The sequence below is a fragment of the Neofelis nebulosa genome, chromosome 4 (genome assembly GCF_028018385.1).
Source record: "Neofelis nebulosa isolate mNeoNeb1 chromosome 4, mNeoNeb1.pri, whole genome shotgun sequence".
Classification (NCBI taxonomy): Eukaryota; Metazoa; Chordata; class Mammalia; order Carnivora; family Felidae; genus Neofelis; species Neofelis nebulosa.
Genome location: NC_080785.1, coordinates 73,021,961 through 73,040,694, shown reverse-complemented (window position 1 = coordinate 73,040,694; position 18,734 = coordinate 73,021,961). Strand labels below are relative to the sequence as shown.

The window sequence follows — 18,734 nt, the reverse complement described above, 5'->3', positions numbered from 1 at the left end:
TGAGTAACACAGGAAGCTATTAAAGAGCTTTAAGCAGAAGAGCTGAAATTAAGTAAAAGAGAATTATTTTGGCTACTGAGAGAGATGAGGGGGCTTGTGCCAAAGTGTTAGTGGAAGAAGTAGTGAAACAGGATCAGATTCTGGATCTGTTTTGAAGGTAGACCCGTCAGATCTGTTGATGGATTGGAAGTGGGATATGACTGTGAGAGGAGTCAATGATGACACCTAACTTCTGGAGAATGGAAGTGCCATTACTGTAGATAGATAAGACTTTTAGGAGGGACACATTTGAGTTCAGTTTTCAGGTATGTTAGATGCACTACAGGTAAGAGAGAGGTCAGGGCTAGCATGTACATTTTGAGCTCTTGGCATGTGGCTGATGTTTAAACTGGGAGAGAAAATCCATCTAGGGAGTAGAGTGTGAGTGGGAGAAGTCCAAGGACTGAACTCTAGGACACTCCACTGTTTAAAGATCTGGGGGAGGAGGACAAACTAGCAAAGGAATCTGAGAAGTGGCTGGTGCCTTAGGAGAAAAACTAGAAGGGTATGGTGCTCTGGAAACTAAGAAAGTTTTTCAAGATTAGCTATGTAGGATGCTACAGTAGGTTAACTAAAATGGATATTCAGAGTTGACTTTTGGACTTGGCCATGGGATGCCAGTGGGGACCTTGATAACAGTAAAGACTGTCTTGTCTCCATCAATTAAACTATTAGAGGGCCTGCTAATGCCAGGAGGCATACCAAGGTCTTAAGATACAAAGGCGTTGAAATTGGTCCCAGCCCTCTAAGAACTCACAGTGAGGTGGAAGGGTCAGGAAACAATTGACTAAGTGTACTTTATGCCACATACAGACATTAAGTATACGTGTAGATATGCTAACACAAGAAAGATACTAATTCTTCTTGGGAGATTGAGAAAGTTATAGAAAGGAGGTGAATATGACCTCGCACTTAAGAAATGAGGAGGAAAGAGCCAGGGAGACAAGAAGAGAGCAGGTAAGACAAGAGTGTCAGTAGGACAGGTGTAGCAAGTCCAGTGTGGCTAGACCTTAGAGTCATAGATTACGTGGAAATGAGGCTGGTGAGGTAGCTGGTATCACTGTAAAAAGTAGTATCATGGTAACAGTTTAGGCTTTTTTTTCTGTAAGGAGTGGATAGTCCATTGGGACTTTTAAACTAGGGAGTGGTGTGATCACATCTCCCTTTTAGGAAGATCACTTGGGTATTCTAAAAATATCAACCAGTGAACTGTGTGCAAAATGGAGTGGAAATAGGAAAAGCTAGAGGCAGAGGTCTGTATTTGGGGACTGTTAGTCCAGGCAAGAATGCTCTGGGACCTAGGTCCTAATGAAGCAGGGCGAGAGGAAGAAACAGACATGAGAGGTGTGTGCTAAGGCATGATGGAGGGGAGGAAAGGGAGAGGCATGAATGATTCCAATGTTTCTCACTTGGACAGTCTGGTAGATGGTGATTTAAATGACCACAGGCATTAAATTAAATAACATAGGCAGCCAGTTGTAATTTTGTGTTTGTGTGTGTGTGTGCACGTGTGTGCGTGTACATGCATGTGTGTGTACACGCACAAGCAGGAGGGGGTGATTATTTTCCTTTTTAGTAGGAAATAAATAATGGAGTGGTGACATTGATTAACTCGCATAGTTTCCTTATCCTGATTCCCCTTAGAGAAAGTGCAGTTGTTCCCAAAATAACTTTTAAATGCTAATTGAGTAATTAGAGATTGAAAAGAAACAATATCTTTAGTAGAAGATAAGATATAAAAAAGAACTAAAGAAGAATAAAACCATTTTTCTAACTTAAAAGGTTTTATAATGTTTTAGTTCCATTGGGCTAAATTTATAAGCCTGTTATGCTCCCACTGTGCATTTGATGTCTTTTTCATTCATAAGGCAAGTGTTGGAGATTTGTGACTATGTAATTGATTTAAGAAGTAACCTAGATTTATATTTTGTACACTTTTAGATTTGTTTGTGTCCAAATTCTGTGCAGTAATTGTCTTTGCGGATCTTTTAAAGCTCAATACGCTCTGCTCTCCGGGCATCCCTTTCTTTTATTCCCATTAACCATCTATCTTCCTTCTCATCAGCAGTGTGACTGCAGACTTACACAATACAGTTAGTCCAGTTTCAGTTTGTAAGTGCATTCTAGTCTTGGCCTTCTTGAGATTATACCAAAGTTAACCTTAATTAAAGTTCAGATGTGAAATGGTTAATTATATCATGATTTTGTAATGTTCCAGCGTGATGATCCTCAAGAGGCAATCTCTTTCCTCGTTTACAGGTTCTTGAAGGGCATCTTACTGTTGTCTTTATGGAACATCTGCCAATTCATAAAGATTACTTGTGTTGGCCAACTTTAGGTCATGCACAGATAATAATAGCACATAGAGGTGGGTCATATTCACTTAGTACAAAAAGGAAATTTCCAGTAGTTAGAAAATATAAAGGAAGGAAAAGAAAGAACAGAGACTAAATGTAATTAATATGTATGCCTACGAGTATTTTAATTATAGGTCCAGTTTTGTAAAATCACATGGTTTATTGCTATTAGATTTGATTTCAGGCTGTGTTTGTACTTGTGTTATATTTTCAGGAAGTTTCAGCAGATCCTACTGCCACACTCACAGCAGCAGAAGAGAGAAAGGAGAAGGTACCAAGCCCACACCTCAGTCACCTAGTGGTTTTGACATCTGGGGATACATTATATGGGTTGGCAGAAAGAGTGGTCGCCACAGAATCCTTGTAAGTTGTTAAAAACAGTTGCTTTGCCATTAAGTACTTAAGAAAAGTTTAAGAGTAAGCATTGTATAATTAGATTTCTAGCTGTATACATCTCCCTCTTCTGAATGTTACTTATATATTTCTGAGAAGTATATCCTAAAATAGATTACCAATTGATTTTTAAAACTGCATGGTTGTTTTTCAGTTCTATAAATGAAAGAAGGGAAATCTTTTAGGTTTCAGTCTTTAGCAAGATGACCCTTGCTTTAAAGTAAAACTTTAAAAAAAAAAAGTTGTAGTATACTTTATATTTTCCTATTGAATTGTGGTTCTAGAGAAACTGTAGTTACATTGTTAGTTTAGTGGTAGATATAGTCAGCCCTTGACACCAGTGAGAATATTTCTTGACCTTTAAAAATCCCCCGATTTTTAATACACTTAACGCATATGACTTCTTCCATAAAATGTAGTCCAATATAACTTGAGTTTTTGTGTACATAACAAAATGTAGAGAAAAATGGGATAGCTGCTGGCAGTTCTCCAGGCAAATGACTCCCACTCCTGCACACAGCTTCCTGACCTGAAGTTCACGTGTATGTCTCAGCCAAGTGTCACATGAGATTACTTCTGAGAAGTGCCAGATGTTAAATCTGTGAATTTAGAGATCTGTTCTGTATAATTAAATAGGATCTTCATAAGAAATCCTTTCAAAAAATACTGTTGTATTTTTTCTTCAGTTTTTTTTATGTGATCTTTGCTCCTGTCTCACATGCAAAGCAGCATAGCTCTTCACCTTGTAGTTTCCAGAGTAGTTTTTTGAAGTCCCTCTTTTTGCACCTCTGCTCCCATTTGGCGATAAACTCAGCATTAAGTTTTGGGTAGGTTGTAAATGAGCTAATACGAGGCAGTTCACTAAAGTGGGAAAGAATTTTAATGGTTAAACTTTTGCTTAGAGATCTTAAAGATTACAAAATTAGTGACAGGCTCTAGATCCTGCACTCTGCTTACACGGTGGGTTATTTGTTCTCTTTAGGGTATTTTTGGCTGAACAGTTTGAGTTCCTTCAGCCCCATCTGGATGCTGTGATGCCTGCAGTCAAAAAGCCCTTTCTTCAGCAGTTTTATTCACAGGTCAGAGATGGTCTTGGAAATCATTTCAACTGTGAGCAAGATAAGATTGTCACACATTATTTCAGGTGTTTTAGCTAGTGGCCAGTCTCCGTATTCCACGAGAGCGATTAGAATATGTTTATTCACTCGTGAATTCCTGTGTTAAATACTTACTGAGCACCTCGTATAACTTTTAGTCTAATGAGAGAAAGAGAGAGAGAGCCCATCAAAACTGCATTTACAATAAATTACGATAACGGGAAGGAAATAGCAGCAGGCTGTTTAACTTTGGCTGGGGGGCGGGGAGGAAAGGAGGTGTGGTGGGAGAAGGTTGTCTGGAAAGGCTGTCTGGAGGAAGTGATGTTTAAACCAGACCAGCTGGGTATATCAGTGTTTTCCAAGCCAAGGGAATGGCTTACATGAATATCAGCCAGTGAGAGCATGGTGGATGTAAGCAGCTGAAGAAAACTCAAATTGTCAGAGCAGGGAAGAGGGCTAGTGATGAGAAAGATGGCTAGGTGATAAGCAGGAGCTACATGGTGCACAGTGTTCTCAGCCAAAAGGTGGGCTTTATTTCGAGGGTACTGGGAAGGTCCCGGAGGATTTGAAACAGGTAAGCGGTGCAGTTGGTGTGTGTGTTAGAGTAGTTGGCGGCAGTAGATGGCAAGCCTGCAGGCAGGGAGACTGGCTTGCAGGCTCTTACAGAAATACAGTTGAGAGGACAAAATCTTGAGGTCGGACATTTAGAGTAGAAATGGAGAGAAGTGTAAAAATTTGAGAAATATTTGCTAGTCTCCATGAATATCTCTGGTTCTTTAAAGTTGTAGTATCCGTGGCCTCAAACTGATAGTATGTCTCAAGATTATGTTTTGAGTAAGACCTCTACCTATGAACTAAAGTGTTTTCATAATTGAAATCTTCAGATATGCAGTGTTTGATTTTTAGATGTGATGTATACTAGAAGTAGACACAAAATATTTTTGGTAAATCTGAGGTTTTTAGAAAATATCTGTCATTTTTCATTTCTGTGAAATTTATTTCAGACAGTCTCAACTGCCAGTGAACTACGCAAGCCAATTTATTGGATTGTAGCTGGTAAAGCTATTGATTATGAACAGATGCTGCTCCTAATGGCTAATGTGAAGTGGGATGTGAAAGAAATTATGTCACAGCACAACATATATGTAGATGCCCTGCTGAAGGCAAGTACTCTGGGAGCATCTTTGTCAAAGTGGAGTCTATCAGGAGAACTATTCCGCTCATTGCAGTTGCCCTGAGGTGGTGAGGTTATAGTTGTTATCACATTTCTAGCATCGTGATATTAAAGCCCCTGTACTGGAATAGACTTGCTTTTTGAATTTTGTGTTCTTTCAGACCCAAGAATACTATGCAGATTTTTTGGTTTTGCTCGCTAATTTCCCATCTTGAATGAGAGTTCAAGTTAATATTATGTAATCTCAGTAACCATGACTGTGGTGACAAGAAGATATTTCTATTTAATTAGAAGATATTTCTGTACTTGTGCAGATTTATCAGCAAGAGACCAGGCCCTTGATTACTCTATGTTGCTTTTTTTTTTTCCTAGAAATCATATTACTTTTACAGTGTGTCATGCAAACACCTTTGCATTTAAAACTTACATTTAAAATATTTCTGGAAAGAATTGTTCATTTTTTGTCATTTATGCATCAAGAGATACTTGTAGATCACCTGACATCTGCCACACACTGATCTAGGTGCTGACAATATAGTTGGGAATTAAGGAACTTACATGCCCTCAAGGAATTTACTGCCTGTATAGAGACAACAGTAAAGACATAAATGAAGATAAGACATGTCAGATGATGAATAAATAGTCCAGTGAAAAAGTAAATAAGCAGCAGAAGTGATATAGAGAGTGGCAGGGTGTGGGTTGGGGGCACGGTGGTAATACTGTTAATTTACTTGTGGTCAAAGGAGGATCCTGATAAAGGGAGGGTTGTGGAGAGGCCCAAAGGAAGCGAGGAGATGAGCCATGCAGGTGTCTGAGAGGAGGAAAGGGCATCTAAGGAAAACCACTTTCAGAAAAGTTTTGTTTTTCATATTTGTCAGTGAAAAGAAAATGGGCCTTCTTAAGCTCCTGACTTTTATCTCATTTACGTAAACATTCTTACCTGCTTAGTCCTGGGCAACACATGGTAGCCAGGGACACTTGTGAACCAATAAGCAAAGCCAGAGATCAAAACAGAGATAGCAGCGGAATTCATCATCTAGTGTGCCAACTCCCAGCAATGCCTGGTGCCCTTCTAGAGTTCTGTGATGAAAACTCCGACTTAGGAACTAAGGGTGGGACATCAGTTAGCAATGTCTAGGGGTTAGTGTCAAGTCTGAAGGGTGAGTGACAACAAGGGTGCTCTCTAATTGCCACCCTGGGAGAACTTTGCTTTCTAGGGCACCCGGGAGGTCTCAATTGGGAATTTTAATTTGGAATGTGATAGACAAATGTAATTTATAAATAATCACACACACCATTTTTTTTAAACAATTTTGCTTTTGAAAGATTGATTTTATTTTTTTATGGCATGCTGACCATGGTACTCATAGCTGGCTGTAAGAAGAATGAGACTTCTACACTCAGTGAATATATATACTAGATGGAACCTACTTGTCTAGTTATTCTTAACTATAAGAAATATTAATATTATGAGAAGGAACCAATGTATTCCAATTATCAACCTGAACCCAGTTTTGAGCAACTTAAATCCATCTTTTCTAAGGAAACTTTTATATAACTTTTATTCTTTCTATTACTTTTCCAAGTCCAAACCTTTAGGTAAAAAGCAATTTGCATTTGTTGCCCCTGCCAGAATCATAAGTAAAATGAAATGCTTTTATTATTCATTTAATAAGAAGCATTCTTGAACATTGAATTTAACAATGAGTAGAGTGACATTTCATACAGTTAGCATATAACCTTATCTTTAAAATATTAGTGGCGCGTCTGGGTGGCTCCGTCGGTTAAGTGTCCGACTTCAGCTCAGGTCACGTTCTCACAGTCTGTGAGTTCGAGCCCTGTGTCAGACTCTGTGCTGACAGCTCAGAGCCTGGAGCCTACTTTGGATTCTGTGTCTCCCTCTCTCTCTGGCCCTCCCCTGCTCATACTCTGTCTCTCTCCCTCTCAAAAATAAATAAACATTTAAAAAATTACATTAAAAATTTTAAAAATATATATTAGTGAAAAAGTACTGAATCAAGACTCTGGAAAGCTAAAGCAGAGCTTAGTGAAGCATGAATGGAGTAGCAAATGGTAGTGTCTGCTAGACTCAAAAAGACTAAAACTAAAAGCTAAAGACTAAAACAAAAAGGATGAAGAGCAATTGTTTATTTAACTTTGATTCTCAAAAGTAAGCTTAGTGGATTGAAAGTTTACTTTTTCATAAATAATTAAAAGCAATTAACTGTCAAAAATAAGTCATCAAAAAAATTGTGATTAGCAAAAGAATAACAAGTAATCGTATAGTAGCTTGACTGGTGACAATTAGATTCTTTTTCCTCCTGTGTGTTATTAGAAAATTTGAACACATGTCAGTCTTGACTTATTAAGCATTGTGTGGCTGCTGTTTTGAGGAAACTAAAGGAAAAATGTCATTTTAAGCCTTGTTATATTTATTTGCAGTATATTGTCAAGGAAGGATCCATAGCATTTACCTCGTAAATAAACATATTTAGACGATAATAGTCCAGAGAAGCTAGAAATATATTTAATGAAGGGTAAACCATTTGCTTTCATGTAATTGTTAGAAATTGTCTAAATTAGTCACATGTATTTTTATTTTTACTACACTGGTACCATAGAAGTTACTAATAAGTAATAAAAATATTCAGTTTTTCTGCAGGAAACCAGAATGGTTTTATTTTATTTTTTCCTTTGTACTAAAAATTTGCAGCTATCACATGACTTCAAATCATTCAGAATATAATTATTTACGTTTAAAAAATGTTTAGGAAAGAGAATACTTTATCCGATTGCTCTCTAAGGAGTATTGCCTCAAATTACAAATGGTTCACAGTTCACTCTGAGTTGAAAACTTTTAAGACAGTTTTTTAAACTGGGTTTCTGGGGCGCCTGGGTGGCTCATTTGGTTAAGCGTCCAGCTTTGGCTCAGGTCATGATCTCACAGTTTGTGAGTTTGAGCCCCGCATTGGACTTTGTGCTGACAGCTCAGAACCTGGAGCCTGCTTTGGTTTTTGTGTGTATCTCTCTGTCCTTCCCCCATTCACACACTCTCTCTCTCTCAAAAATAAATGAGTAAACATTAAAAAAAAAAAAATTAAACTGAGTTTCTTGAAGATAACTTTAAAAACATTTTAGGTGATTAAATTCTTTTAGTCCATACCAACAGTCATAGAAAAATTTGAGATGAAGAAGCATTTGAACATTGGTTGCATTGTTTAATCTGTTGAGATGAAATGTAGTGTACTCTGTATCACAACATAGTTTATGCAGTTTGATATACTTTAAAAAAAAAACCCTTCATACTAAGTCCAAGTTATCTTTTGCATTCTTGCTTTTTGTTTTACTTAGTTTGACTCTGAGTCTTTCTAAACATTCTTCTTTGCCAGTAAGATGGGAAAGCAATGTGGCATTATAATTATATTCATATATGGCCATGATTTTTGTCTTCTTAGGAATTTGAGCAGTTTAACAGGAGGTTAAACGAGGTTTCTAAGAGAGTTCGGATACCCCTACCTGTGTCTAATATACTTTGGGAACACTGTATACGGCTGGCCAATAGAACTATTGTGGAAGGGTAAGTTTTCATGAAAGCATTATCTGAGTCTTCAATGATGAATCATAATGCAATAACATTGCGTATTATCACCACTGGAGAGAATAGGTAGAGAATGTCATAAATAATTGTAAATATAATCCTATAATAATTCAGGTTTGACTTTAGAACATAATTGAAGAAACTTTAAACCCCACTGTGGCTCTTCTGTCTGTGCTTTTTTTTCTCTGTGGTGACCTAGAACCAGCTAGTAGAGGAGCATGGAAAGTAGCATCTAATGGTTATCAGAAAGTTAAACTCCTAATAGTCATTATTCCTTAATAATATAATTATGATGATGATGATGATTATAGATAACATTTATTGAGCACTGTGTGTCATTTATTAGATCAAGCACTTGACAGGATTATATCACTAAATCCTAACATAATCTCTTTGACAGAAGCATTTCTCTGTTTTATCAAGGAGAAAATCTAGCTTCAGAAAATCGAGGCCTAGAGAGGTTAAATAACTTATCCAGGTTCACACAGTTTTCAAACACCAAGGTTTATGAACTACTGATTTTCTGATGACAAAATCAGTCCTCATAACCACTATATCTGTTAATGATATCATTATAACATTGTAAACTATATACATCTTTCATATGTTGAGTTTAAAGATCTTTCAGTACTAATTTTCCCACTCGCTCAGAGACCATGTTTGCATCTAGAACACAGACTCTCTCTGGAAAGCAATCTGCTATAGACCATTCATATGGTTTGGAGTTGCACATCAGGTAAATTTCCACATTATCATTTATCTGATTTCTTTTCAGTTCTTCTTTGTTATAAAGAAGAACGTCTTAGAGAGTGGGAAGGTGACAGTGACAAGCTGACGTTTTGGCACTCTGTATTGAAAAATCAACAGTGCTGTATGTCACAGAATGGCCCTGTCAACAGTCATGACTGAAAAGTATTTTTAATAAATTTATTTAATAAAGTAGAAAAGTGAAGGTTTTATTTCTGTACGAAGCACTTTTTATTAAAAAAAAAAAAAAAGCCTGGTCACTTCAAATAATATGCACTTTAGTTTCCTTGCAGATTTCCTTAGGGGAAGTACTGCGTTCCTAGGGTTGGAATATTATTGAAGGAATGAGACACTGACTTATGAGTAATAAAATGTTGTACTCGTAGGGTTAATACATTTATTCTTATTACTACTCCACCTTAGAACACAGTTTTTCAGTGGTGTCGGGTGTCAGAATAAGTCTATAAAGTGTTTTATTATGAAAAATATGTATATACCTTCTTTGCTCAGATGCTCACACGTTTCTCTGGTTCGCTGACTGTTCATCGGGGAATTATTACATTTGTTTCCTTTGCACCCAGTAGTTACAATATTGAACAGTTTTATGAAACTAAGATTACTTTGGAGTATTCATAGCTTCGTTTTTTATAAATAATTCTTGGCAGTCAAATGTATTGGAATACCAATTTAACTTTCTTACAGATGATTATGTTAATTGACTGTGGGGAACTGTAGTCTGTAGAGCAGCAAAGAACTTTGTAAGTTATTTGATCTTTTTGGTTTGCATATGAAGAAACTGAGGCCCCGTAGGTAAAATGACTGCTGAGTGACAGGGTCCGGACACAACCCAGTCCTTCTGACACAAGGCTCATGTGTTCTTTTTCTTATAACCCTCTCATTCCTAGAGAATCTGTCCACATACAGGTTAAGAAAAGTTGAAATACCTACAGGTTTCTTTTTCCATCCTCTATTTTTTTATTATTGTGTATCTTAGATATGCCAACGTCAAGAAGTGCAGTAATGAGGGTCGTGCCTTGATGCAATTGGATTTTCAACAGTTTTTAATGAAACTTGAAAAACTAACAGATATCAGACCCATTCCTGATAAAGAATTTGTGGAAACCTATATTAAAGCCTACTATCTAACCGAGAATGACATGGAACGCTGGATCAAAGAGCACAGGGTGAGAGCTGGAAAATAGTTAATTAAGTTTTTATTCCTTTTTCTTTGTGCTGTTCTTGTCTGGTATATTATATAATTCAAAGTCATGAGAATGAAATATAAAGAAACAGCCAGTTCTTTGCCATATTCATACAGTATCTATGCAGTGCCCTTTGAGTAATCAAATCCTTTTGAGATCTTTCTGAACTGTAATAGTAATTATCTGGAAAGGTAGCCAGAGCCTGAACTTTAGCTATGTTTATCCTTCAACTGTGTTGTGGGAAAAGGCTGAAGTTGGTTAACATCAAGACAAATCGAAGACAGCAACATTGAAGTGATTTACAAACTAAAGTCTATTATATAACTTAAGCCTTCTAGCCCCCAACAATGAACTGGTATCATCCTGACCACACTGACATGTATTAGTGATGATTAATTTAAATATTTATGTTAATATTTAAAAGACTAAATTTAACTTCATCCTACATTAGACTTTACCTTGAGTATAGATGTGATCATTTTTCTTTCGTGTGGATATAGAGATAAGTAGAGAACAATATTGTTTATTATGTGTTATATCGGATGCTGAATTTTGGGCACAGTTCAACTCACCCTGTATCACCAGAGCATGCTCAATATGGGGAGCTTTTCTATGTGATTGTTCTGTCATTTGTCTAGGTAGACAGTATGTGAAGACAGATTTAATGAAAATATGGGAAGTATTAAAATTATCACCAAATTTTATTCCTTCAGTAACTCTGGTGCTCACATTTACTTATGCTGTAACATCATGGGTAAAAGCTAAGTAAATTTTAACTTCATTTGACTGGGTAAGGAAATAAGGAATTATTTATATTTTATCAGCCTCATCCTGTCTGGTTTCAATACTCTAGAAAAACTAAATGAATACTAGCCTGAGTTTTGTGCAAATGTGCCCACTATAGGTCAGTTTCAGGTCTGTAGGAGCAAAGTAGAAATGTATATATTATTTTCAATGATTTTGACCAATACACCAGAATTGTGAAAAATGTCGCCCCTTTTAGTCCCACTGACATCTGACATTTGAAAACCAGAATGCTAAAGCAGGTGCAGATGAAGTGTTGGATGTTATTGGAATTCATTTAGTAAAGTAAGCTACAAATACTTTGATGTTGCTACTGAGGAAGGCATTTAGGGAAAGAATACAAGTAACTGAGGAGAGAAAGCACAGCTCTTAGATATGCATTATAAGATACAAGAATAATACCTTTCTGAACTGTAGTTTCCTCTTGTTTTTAGTTTTTTAGTTTCCTCTTTTGATATAGTGAGCCAAAATTTTTAGTCTAGTATTTTGTGAGAACTTTAACTGATATATGCAATTCACTGAAATTTTCTCAGGAGCTGACTGTCCTGCCTTCCAGGGAACTCCCCACAAGGTCTAGCCCAGTGCTGATGGCAGTGAATACTTGTTAAGCGTTAACTGACAGAGAGAATTTACCAGATGCTAACAACAGGTGCTCTCAGAGCAGATACACAAACTGAATAGTTTGCTGAATTTTTATTTTTTAAAATTAATTAATAGATTAATTTAAAATTAATTAATAGATTAATAGATTATAATAATTAAAAATAATTAATAGATTAATAATTTAATAGTTTTAAAAATTTTGGTGGTAGTTTGTATTTTTTTGTGTTTATTTTTGAGAGACAGCATAGGAGGGGCAGAGAGAGAAGGGGACAGAGGATCTGAAGGGGGCTCCATGCTGACAGTAGAGAGCTCGACGCAGGGCTCGAACTCACGAACTGTGAGATCATGACCTGAGCCGAAGTTGGACACTTAACTGACTGAGCCACCCGGGTGCCCCTGCTGAATTTTTAAATGAACTCTTTATCATATTTTTAAATTATACTATCTTTAGTGGCTACCTCCAGTGAAGACAGATGACTTTTTTTTTTTTTTTTTTTAAGTTTTTATTTATTTTGAGGGAGAGGGAGACCAGGGGAAGTGCAGAGAGAGAGAGAGAGAGAGAGAGAGAGAGAGAATCCCATAGGCTCTGTGCTGTCAGCTTGGAGCCTGACACAGGGCTCAGTTGGACGCTTAACTAACTGAGCCACTCAGGCGCCCCAGATAGATGACTTTTCTTTCATTTTCTTTTAATATTTATTTCTTTGAGAAAGAAAGAGAGAGAGAGAGGAGAACTTGAACACAAGTGGGAGGGGCAGAGAGAGAGAGGGAGAGAGAGAATCTCAAGCAGGCTTCCTGCTGTCAGTGCAGAGCCCAACTTTGGGCTCGAGCTCAAAGTTGAGCTGAAATGAGATCAAGAGTTGGACGCTTAACCCACTAAGCGACCCAGGCTATCCTGACAGATAACTTTTCTTATTAGATTTGGTATAGAACTCTCTTTCCTTACCTGAACTCTTGCTGTTGATCCTCTATAACCAGATCAATATGCAAACCTTTCTGATGAGTCCCTATTCATTCTCATCTTAGCAACTCATTATCTGAAATTCAGGAACCAAATAGATTTGTACAGCATAAAATACTTGTAGTCTTCATTTTACTTATTAGCTACAATGACAGTATGAAAGATTAAAATCTAGTACCTTCCTGATCCTTGTTACCTTACTTATTTATCGTATCTCAGAAAAGTTGTTCTGTGATTAGAGATTTATTTCTTTCACCTAAAATGTTTGCAAAATGTGGAGTTCCAGAAAATACTTTACTTAGTAACATTTAAAAAATTTGGGAGGGGGGCGCCTGGGTGGCGCAGTCGGTTAGGCGTCCGACTTCAGCCAGGTCACGATCTCGCGGTCCGTGAGTTCGAGCCCCGCGTCAGGCTCTGGGCTGATGGCTCGGAGCCTGGAAGCCTGTTTCCGATTCTGTGTCTCCCTCTCTCTCTGCCCCTCCCCCGTTCATGCTCTGTCTCTCTCTGTCCCAAAAATAAAAAAAAAAAAAAAAAAAAAAAAAAAAAAAAAAAATTTGGGAGGTCAATGTATTTTAGTAACTTAATAAAGTATCACAGAAATAAGCATAAGGTGTGTAGTTTAAAAGTGGCCATATCAGATTACTTTGCCATAATTAAAAAGATTCCAGTGCTTTCTGTTTCAAATGGATGCTACAGTATCCTTCTTGTTATTATAGCTCAGTAAACAATTTGTCTTCCATATCTTAAACTATAATTTTCACTGCTTTTCACTGATTTGTAGTGCTCAGTTACTACCCACTGAAAACTGAGTGTCTGTTCTTTCCTTGTGTTGATCAAACACGTCTTTCAGCGTACTAAATTTGGATTTTTTTTTTTCCAAGCAGGAGTACTCAACGAAGCAGCTGACCAATCTGGTAAATGTTTGCCTGGGATCCCATATCAATAAGAAAGCAAGACAAAAACTTCTAGCTGCTATAGATGATATAGACAGACCCAAAAGATAATGAACACATTTTTTTTTCCTCAATGACATTGATCTTCTCTCAACATAGATGACATGAAAGCCAATTTTTCATGCACTCCTGACAATTGTCTGCTAAGAAATCTCTGTGCATGTTCCTTCCAACTGGAAAGTGGAAAACACTGAAGTCTGTGTGGTATTCTCAAATGACTTTTATATGCTCTGGTCCTTCTCTTCAACTTTTAGTCTCATCTGTTGTATTCTTTTCCTGAAATGATATCCTTGCCTTGTCATAAGTATTGTTATGTGACTGCAGTAACATATTTTACCGAAGAATGTACTGTAGATATGCAATTAGAAGGAACAGTGGCAGTACATCCACGGGCACTTTTTGGAGAATGAATTTATGTTGGTATTTTTTTTTGCCCTCTCTACTTGGTTCTTGAAAGCATAAATGAGAGGTTTTCTGTACAGTATCTCCTAATTATGAGCACTGCATGAGAATTGAAAAGTACATGTAAGCAAAATAGTTGAAAAATCAGTATGCTCTCTGTGTTTTTGAATGTCAGAGTTTATCTTGGGGTTAATTTGGTTAAAACAGTGATCATAAATGATGAAATTGAATAAATATTATACTCTAACACTATCAGCCTATGTGAGACTAAATTTTGATATTTTTCCATGGCAGGTATAGTTTAGGAAGCAATAATGGAATTTTTTAGTATGTTCTAATTGTAATGATCTTATATCTGAAACCAATGGTGAAAAGTAACTTATTGGGTGTACCTATTCAGTGCCTGAGTAGCATACAGAATGGTGATTGTGGGATTTTTTTTAATGTGGGACATTTTCCACATAAGTGGCTCTCTTTGATTTCAACTTTTGTCTTAGGATGGCAAAACCTGACTTAGCTGACTTAGGGAAAGGACTGTTAGTCAAGAATAAGTTTATGGTCATATGTTCATCTTTCTTAGATGTCTGCTTTGTATTACAGATGTAAAATAATGTGAGCTAGCTAGTGATAAACTTTGGAACTCAGTTAATAACTATGTACTTTGCTTTTGAAACCCGAGACCTTCTGTCAACATATATGACACAAAAATCAGTTTCCCATGCACTCCTTCCACCTGACTGATCAGGAATTTTTTTCATATTCTTTATGACTAGGGAGTAGAAGCCTCTTAGGTTTGTGTGGTGTTGGTCCAGGATTACTGGGCGTGACCTACAACATCAACAGCTCATAGAATCCTAAAGCATCATTTCATGAGAAATGGGCTTTGTGTCCTGTGAGCCTTCTGGGAACTGAGATGCTGAAATGGAGGGCAGAGGGTGGCGTGTGGGCAGGCATGGAGGTGAATAAGGAGGTGATGGCCACTCGGTGTCTGCCAGTCCCTGCAGATTTTCATAACCAGCACATTAGAATACAAAATGCTTTGAGAATACATCTCTGGATGCTAGTATATGTGTCTGTACGATGAGGTTTTTGTTTTCATCCTCTCCCTTTGCAGTTCATTTACTGTCAATATTGACAGTAAAACTTTCCTCTTGTAAAAAGGTATGAGCTTGGTGCTATTATGGTCTACTCATGGCATTGGACTGTGTACTTGGAAGGCAGATTTTGCCAGGAGCCATTATCCATACAGAGCCGCTGGAAGAAAATGAATATGAAATAAGCTTGGTCCTTGTGTTTAAATGACATATTCAGTTGGGCACATAAAGAGCTAATCAATCTCATTTATTTCTCTGTTGATTGGGAGCCACTTATTATTCTTTTTTACATGGGCTTTCTAGTTGGCTTTCTTTAATTTCTACTTTAGTTTGCCCTAGGTAGCATGAACAGCAGTTACCTACCTGTTAGAGTGTTTTCCAGGGTGATAGGAATTGATACAAAAGAATTACTTGTTAGAGAATTAACCATGCAATTGGACAGATCTTTTAACTTACGTATACTGCGCTTTGATAAAAATTTTAAAAACTTTTTTTTGTGCATTTCAAGGTAGCTTAATGAGTGTTCATTAACATCAAAACAGTAACCAGATACTTGAGCTGTGAAATTACCTAAAAACAAGAGAGTTAACCAGACATTTCTCAAATACATTATGCAGTGATAATGAGTTATAACCATGTAACATTTTGTGAAACTAACATTAAGATAAATAGAATTGAAAAGCTTGAGAATATAAATGGAATTAATTGTGTTCCAAAAGTTTTACTGTAACAAAAATTTTCTTTTTGTATCTAAGTTTTCCTTAACGGTGGCATTTGGTATGAAAGTGTCTTATGAAATTCAAGATTTTAAGTTGATATGGGAGCAGGAGAAAATTGCATCCCCTGGGAAAGAATGATTATTTCTACAAATACATTGTCTTGCATTCAAAAATGCTAGAGAGATGCATAGCAATTCAAATGACTGAGTTTGATTCAGTTTGTAAAATCTACAGAGATCTTATAAGTTCACTTTGACTAGTAAGCCCATTTGCTCAACTTACAAAATGAAATCGAATTTTGCTTGAAGCCAGGACCATATGGTATTTTATCATATCTTTAAGCAGAATTTCCTTTGAAAATTCCTGTTTAGCTGAGTGCTAAAGTGAAACTTTAAGTTAGATTGAATAGCTTTTTTCTTTATCTACTCACTAAAATGTAGTCATAAAAAAGGCTTGTAATTCAATTCACTTTGAAAGTATAGTTATCTTTTGTAATGAAAAATTTGATCCAAAGATGAAACACAAATTGTACTCAGAGCAAAATGAACAAGTCCAGGGGAAAATATTTACGTTTCTATATTTATTCTTTGAGGCAATTTTAATACATACATAGTGGTTAACACAAATGATATTTAACTCTTCAGAATGAGTAATGACAAAATTATTAACATTCTGGTGTGATCTTTGTAAATATTAAGACTAGTGCAGCTTTTTGCAGATTTTCTTTTTTAGTATTACAGAAAATATTTGCTCAATTCATATCATCCACAAATTTTTAAAGGCCATCAAAAAGTTTAAGCTACACAACATTCCCCAGGACAAAACTATGTCACATTTTATACATGAGAATTCTTGGGGTTTTTTAGTTTTTTTTTTTTAATGTTTATTTATTTTTGAGAGAGGGACACACAGAGTGCAAGTGGGGGAGGGTCAGAGAGAGAGGGAGACACAGAATCCAAAGCGGGCTCCAGGCTCTGAGCTGTCAGCACAGAGCCTGATGCGGGGCTTGAACCCATGAATGGTGAGATCAGAACTGAGCTGAAGATGGATGCTTAACTGACTGAGCCACCCAGGTGCCCCTATACCTGAGAATTCTTGTTCAAACTCAATGGAGAAACATAGTTCATTAACTCTAATACACTTTTCTTGATTGTTGTATCCTTTTGTGAATCTTGCTAAGTATATCTGCATCATTTTTTCAGTTTGAAAACAAACCCACAGTTAGATTCTCTATTTGCTAGGGATGTTGGAGGAAGGGGCAGGAATTCAGGGAAGAAGGATAACTAGTCTCTTTCTGGAATTTTGATACTTTATTGATATGATTTATTTGTAATATTTTTTTGTTTTGCTTTTTGGTTTTGATGAAGAGCCATATTTATAAGTTTCTTTAGTGATCACTTCTTGATCTCAAGACTGAAATTTCCAGATTTGCTCTTTGAGGACTTTTTCACACTGAGCCAAGCCTTTCAGTCCAGAAAAGAGGTGTTTTTGTTTTTGTTTTAATCTACGACCTATATTTTATTCTGTTTCTTCACCATCCCTTGTTTCTTGATTCTGCCTATCAGTAACCAAAAGGAGTTATGTTTTGTTTTGTTTTGTTTTTTTTTTTTTTTAATTTATGGGATAGAGAGAGACAGAGCATGAACGGGGGAGGGGCAGAGAGAGGGAGACACAGAATCGGAAACAGGCTCCAGGCTCCGAGCCATCAGCCCAGAGCCTGACGCGGGGCTCGAACCCACGGAACGCGAGATCGTGACCTGGCTGAAGTCGGACGCTTAACCGACTGCGCCACCCAGGCGCCCCAAAAGGAGTTATGTTTTAAAGAAAAGACATTTCCATATTGTGGGCCTTTTGGTCCAACTACCACAAATAGCATAGCAATCTTTGCCTTAGATGGAAGGGATATTTTAGTCAGGGTTCCCATTTCAACAGAAGTCACTTCTGGAGCCTACACTGAAATGTAATTGCACCTTTGGGTAGCTATTAGAAGACAGCTTTGCTGACTGCCTGCTGTCTACCTTATTTTACTTCTGTTGTCCCTGCTTCCTATCACAATTCCACCTTTAAGAACTCAACCAAGATGCTTTACTTTCCATGAAACCTGTCCTTTACCAGAGTAGGTGCTCTGGGGAAGAAGTGATAGGGAATGGTGGTGATCATGGTGGAAATAGAATTTTAACAAGGAAGACTGCAGAAGATCTCTCTTGGAAGGAAATGAGGAGGCCAGTTATGCTGTTATCTGAGGTGGAGGGTTGCAGGCTGAGGGAGTAGTAAATGCAAAGTGAAGGCTCAGGGTGAAGGCTTCAGCTCTGAGAAGTGTAAGGAGGCCAGCATAGCAGGCACAGTAAGTGGGGGAGATTAGGAATGGAAAGGGTGTAGCAGGATGAGTCACACAGAGTGAAGGCCTGTGAGCCTTTGGATTTTACTTTCAGATGGGAAGCATTTGGAAGATTGTGAACAGAGTGGGCACCTCATTTCTGACTTAGGTTTTAGCAAAATCCCTCTACCTGTGTATTTGAGAAAAGGCCGTAGGGGGACAAAGACCGAAGCACTGAGACAGAGTAAGAATCTAATACAGCAAACCAAGAACAGAA

General features: G+C 37.1%; 1 protein-coding gene across 3 annotated transcripts in view; it reads left to right on the top strand.

Moving 5' to 3' along the window:
* VPS50 (VPS50 subunit of EARP/GARPII complex) overlaps positions 1–14,579 on the top strand; it is a 133,372-nt gene extending 118,793 nt beyond the window's left edge. For all 3 annotated transcript variants that reach the window (XM_058725087.1, XM_058725086.1, XM_058725085.1), the window contains 6 exons: positions 2,611–2,759; positions 3,772–3,868; positions 4,891–5,049; positions 8,516–8,637; positions 10,400–10,589; positions 13,857–14,579. In XM_058725087.1, the coding sequence (XP_058581070.1) occupies positions 2,611–2,759; positions 3,772–3,868; positions 4,891–5,049; positions 8,516–8,637; positions 10,400–10,589; positions 13,857–13,976 (837 nt within the window). In that variant the 3' untranslated portion in view covers positions 13,977–14,579. The remainder of the gene's footprint in view (positions 1–2,610; positions 2,760–3,771; positions 3,869–4,890; positions 5,050–8,515; positions 8,638–10,399; positions 10,590–13,856) is intronic.
* Positions 14,580–18,734: the final 4,155 nt, after the last annotated feature.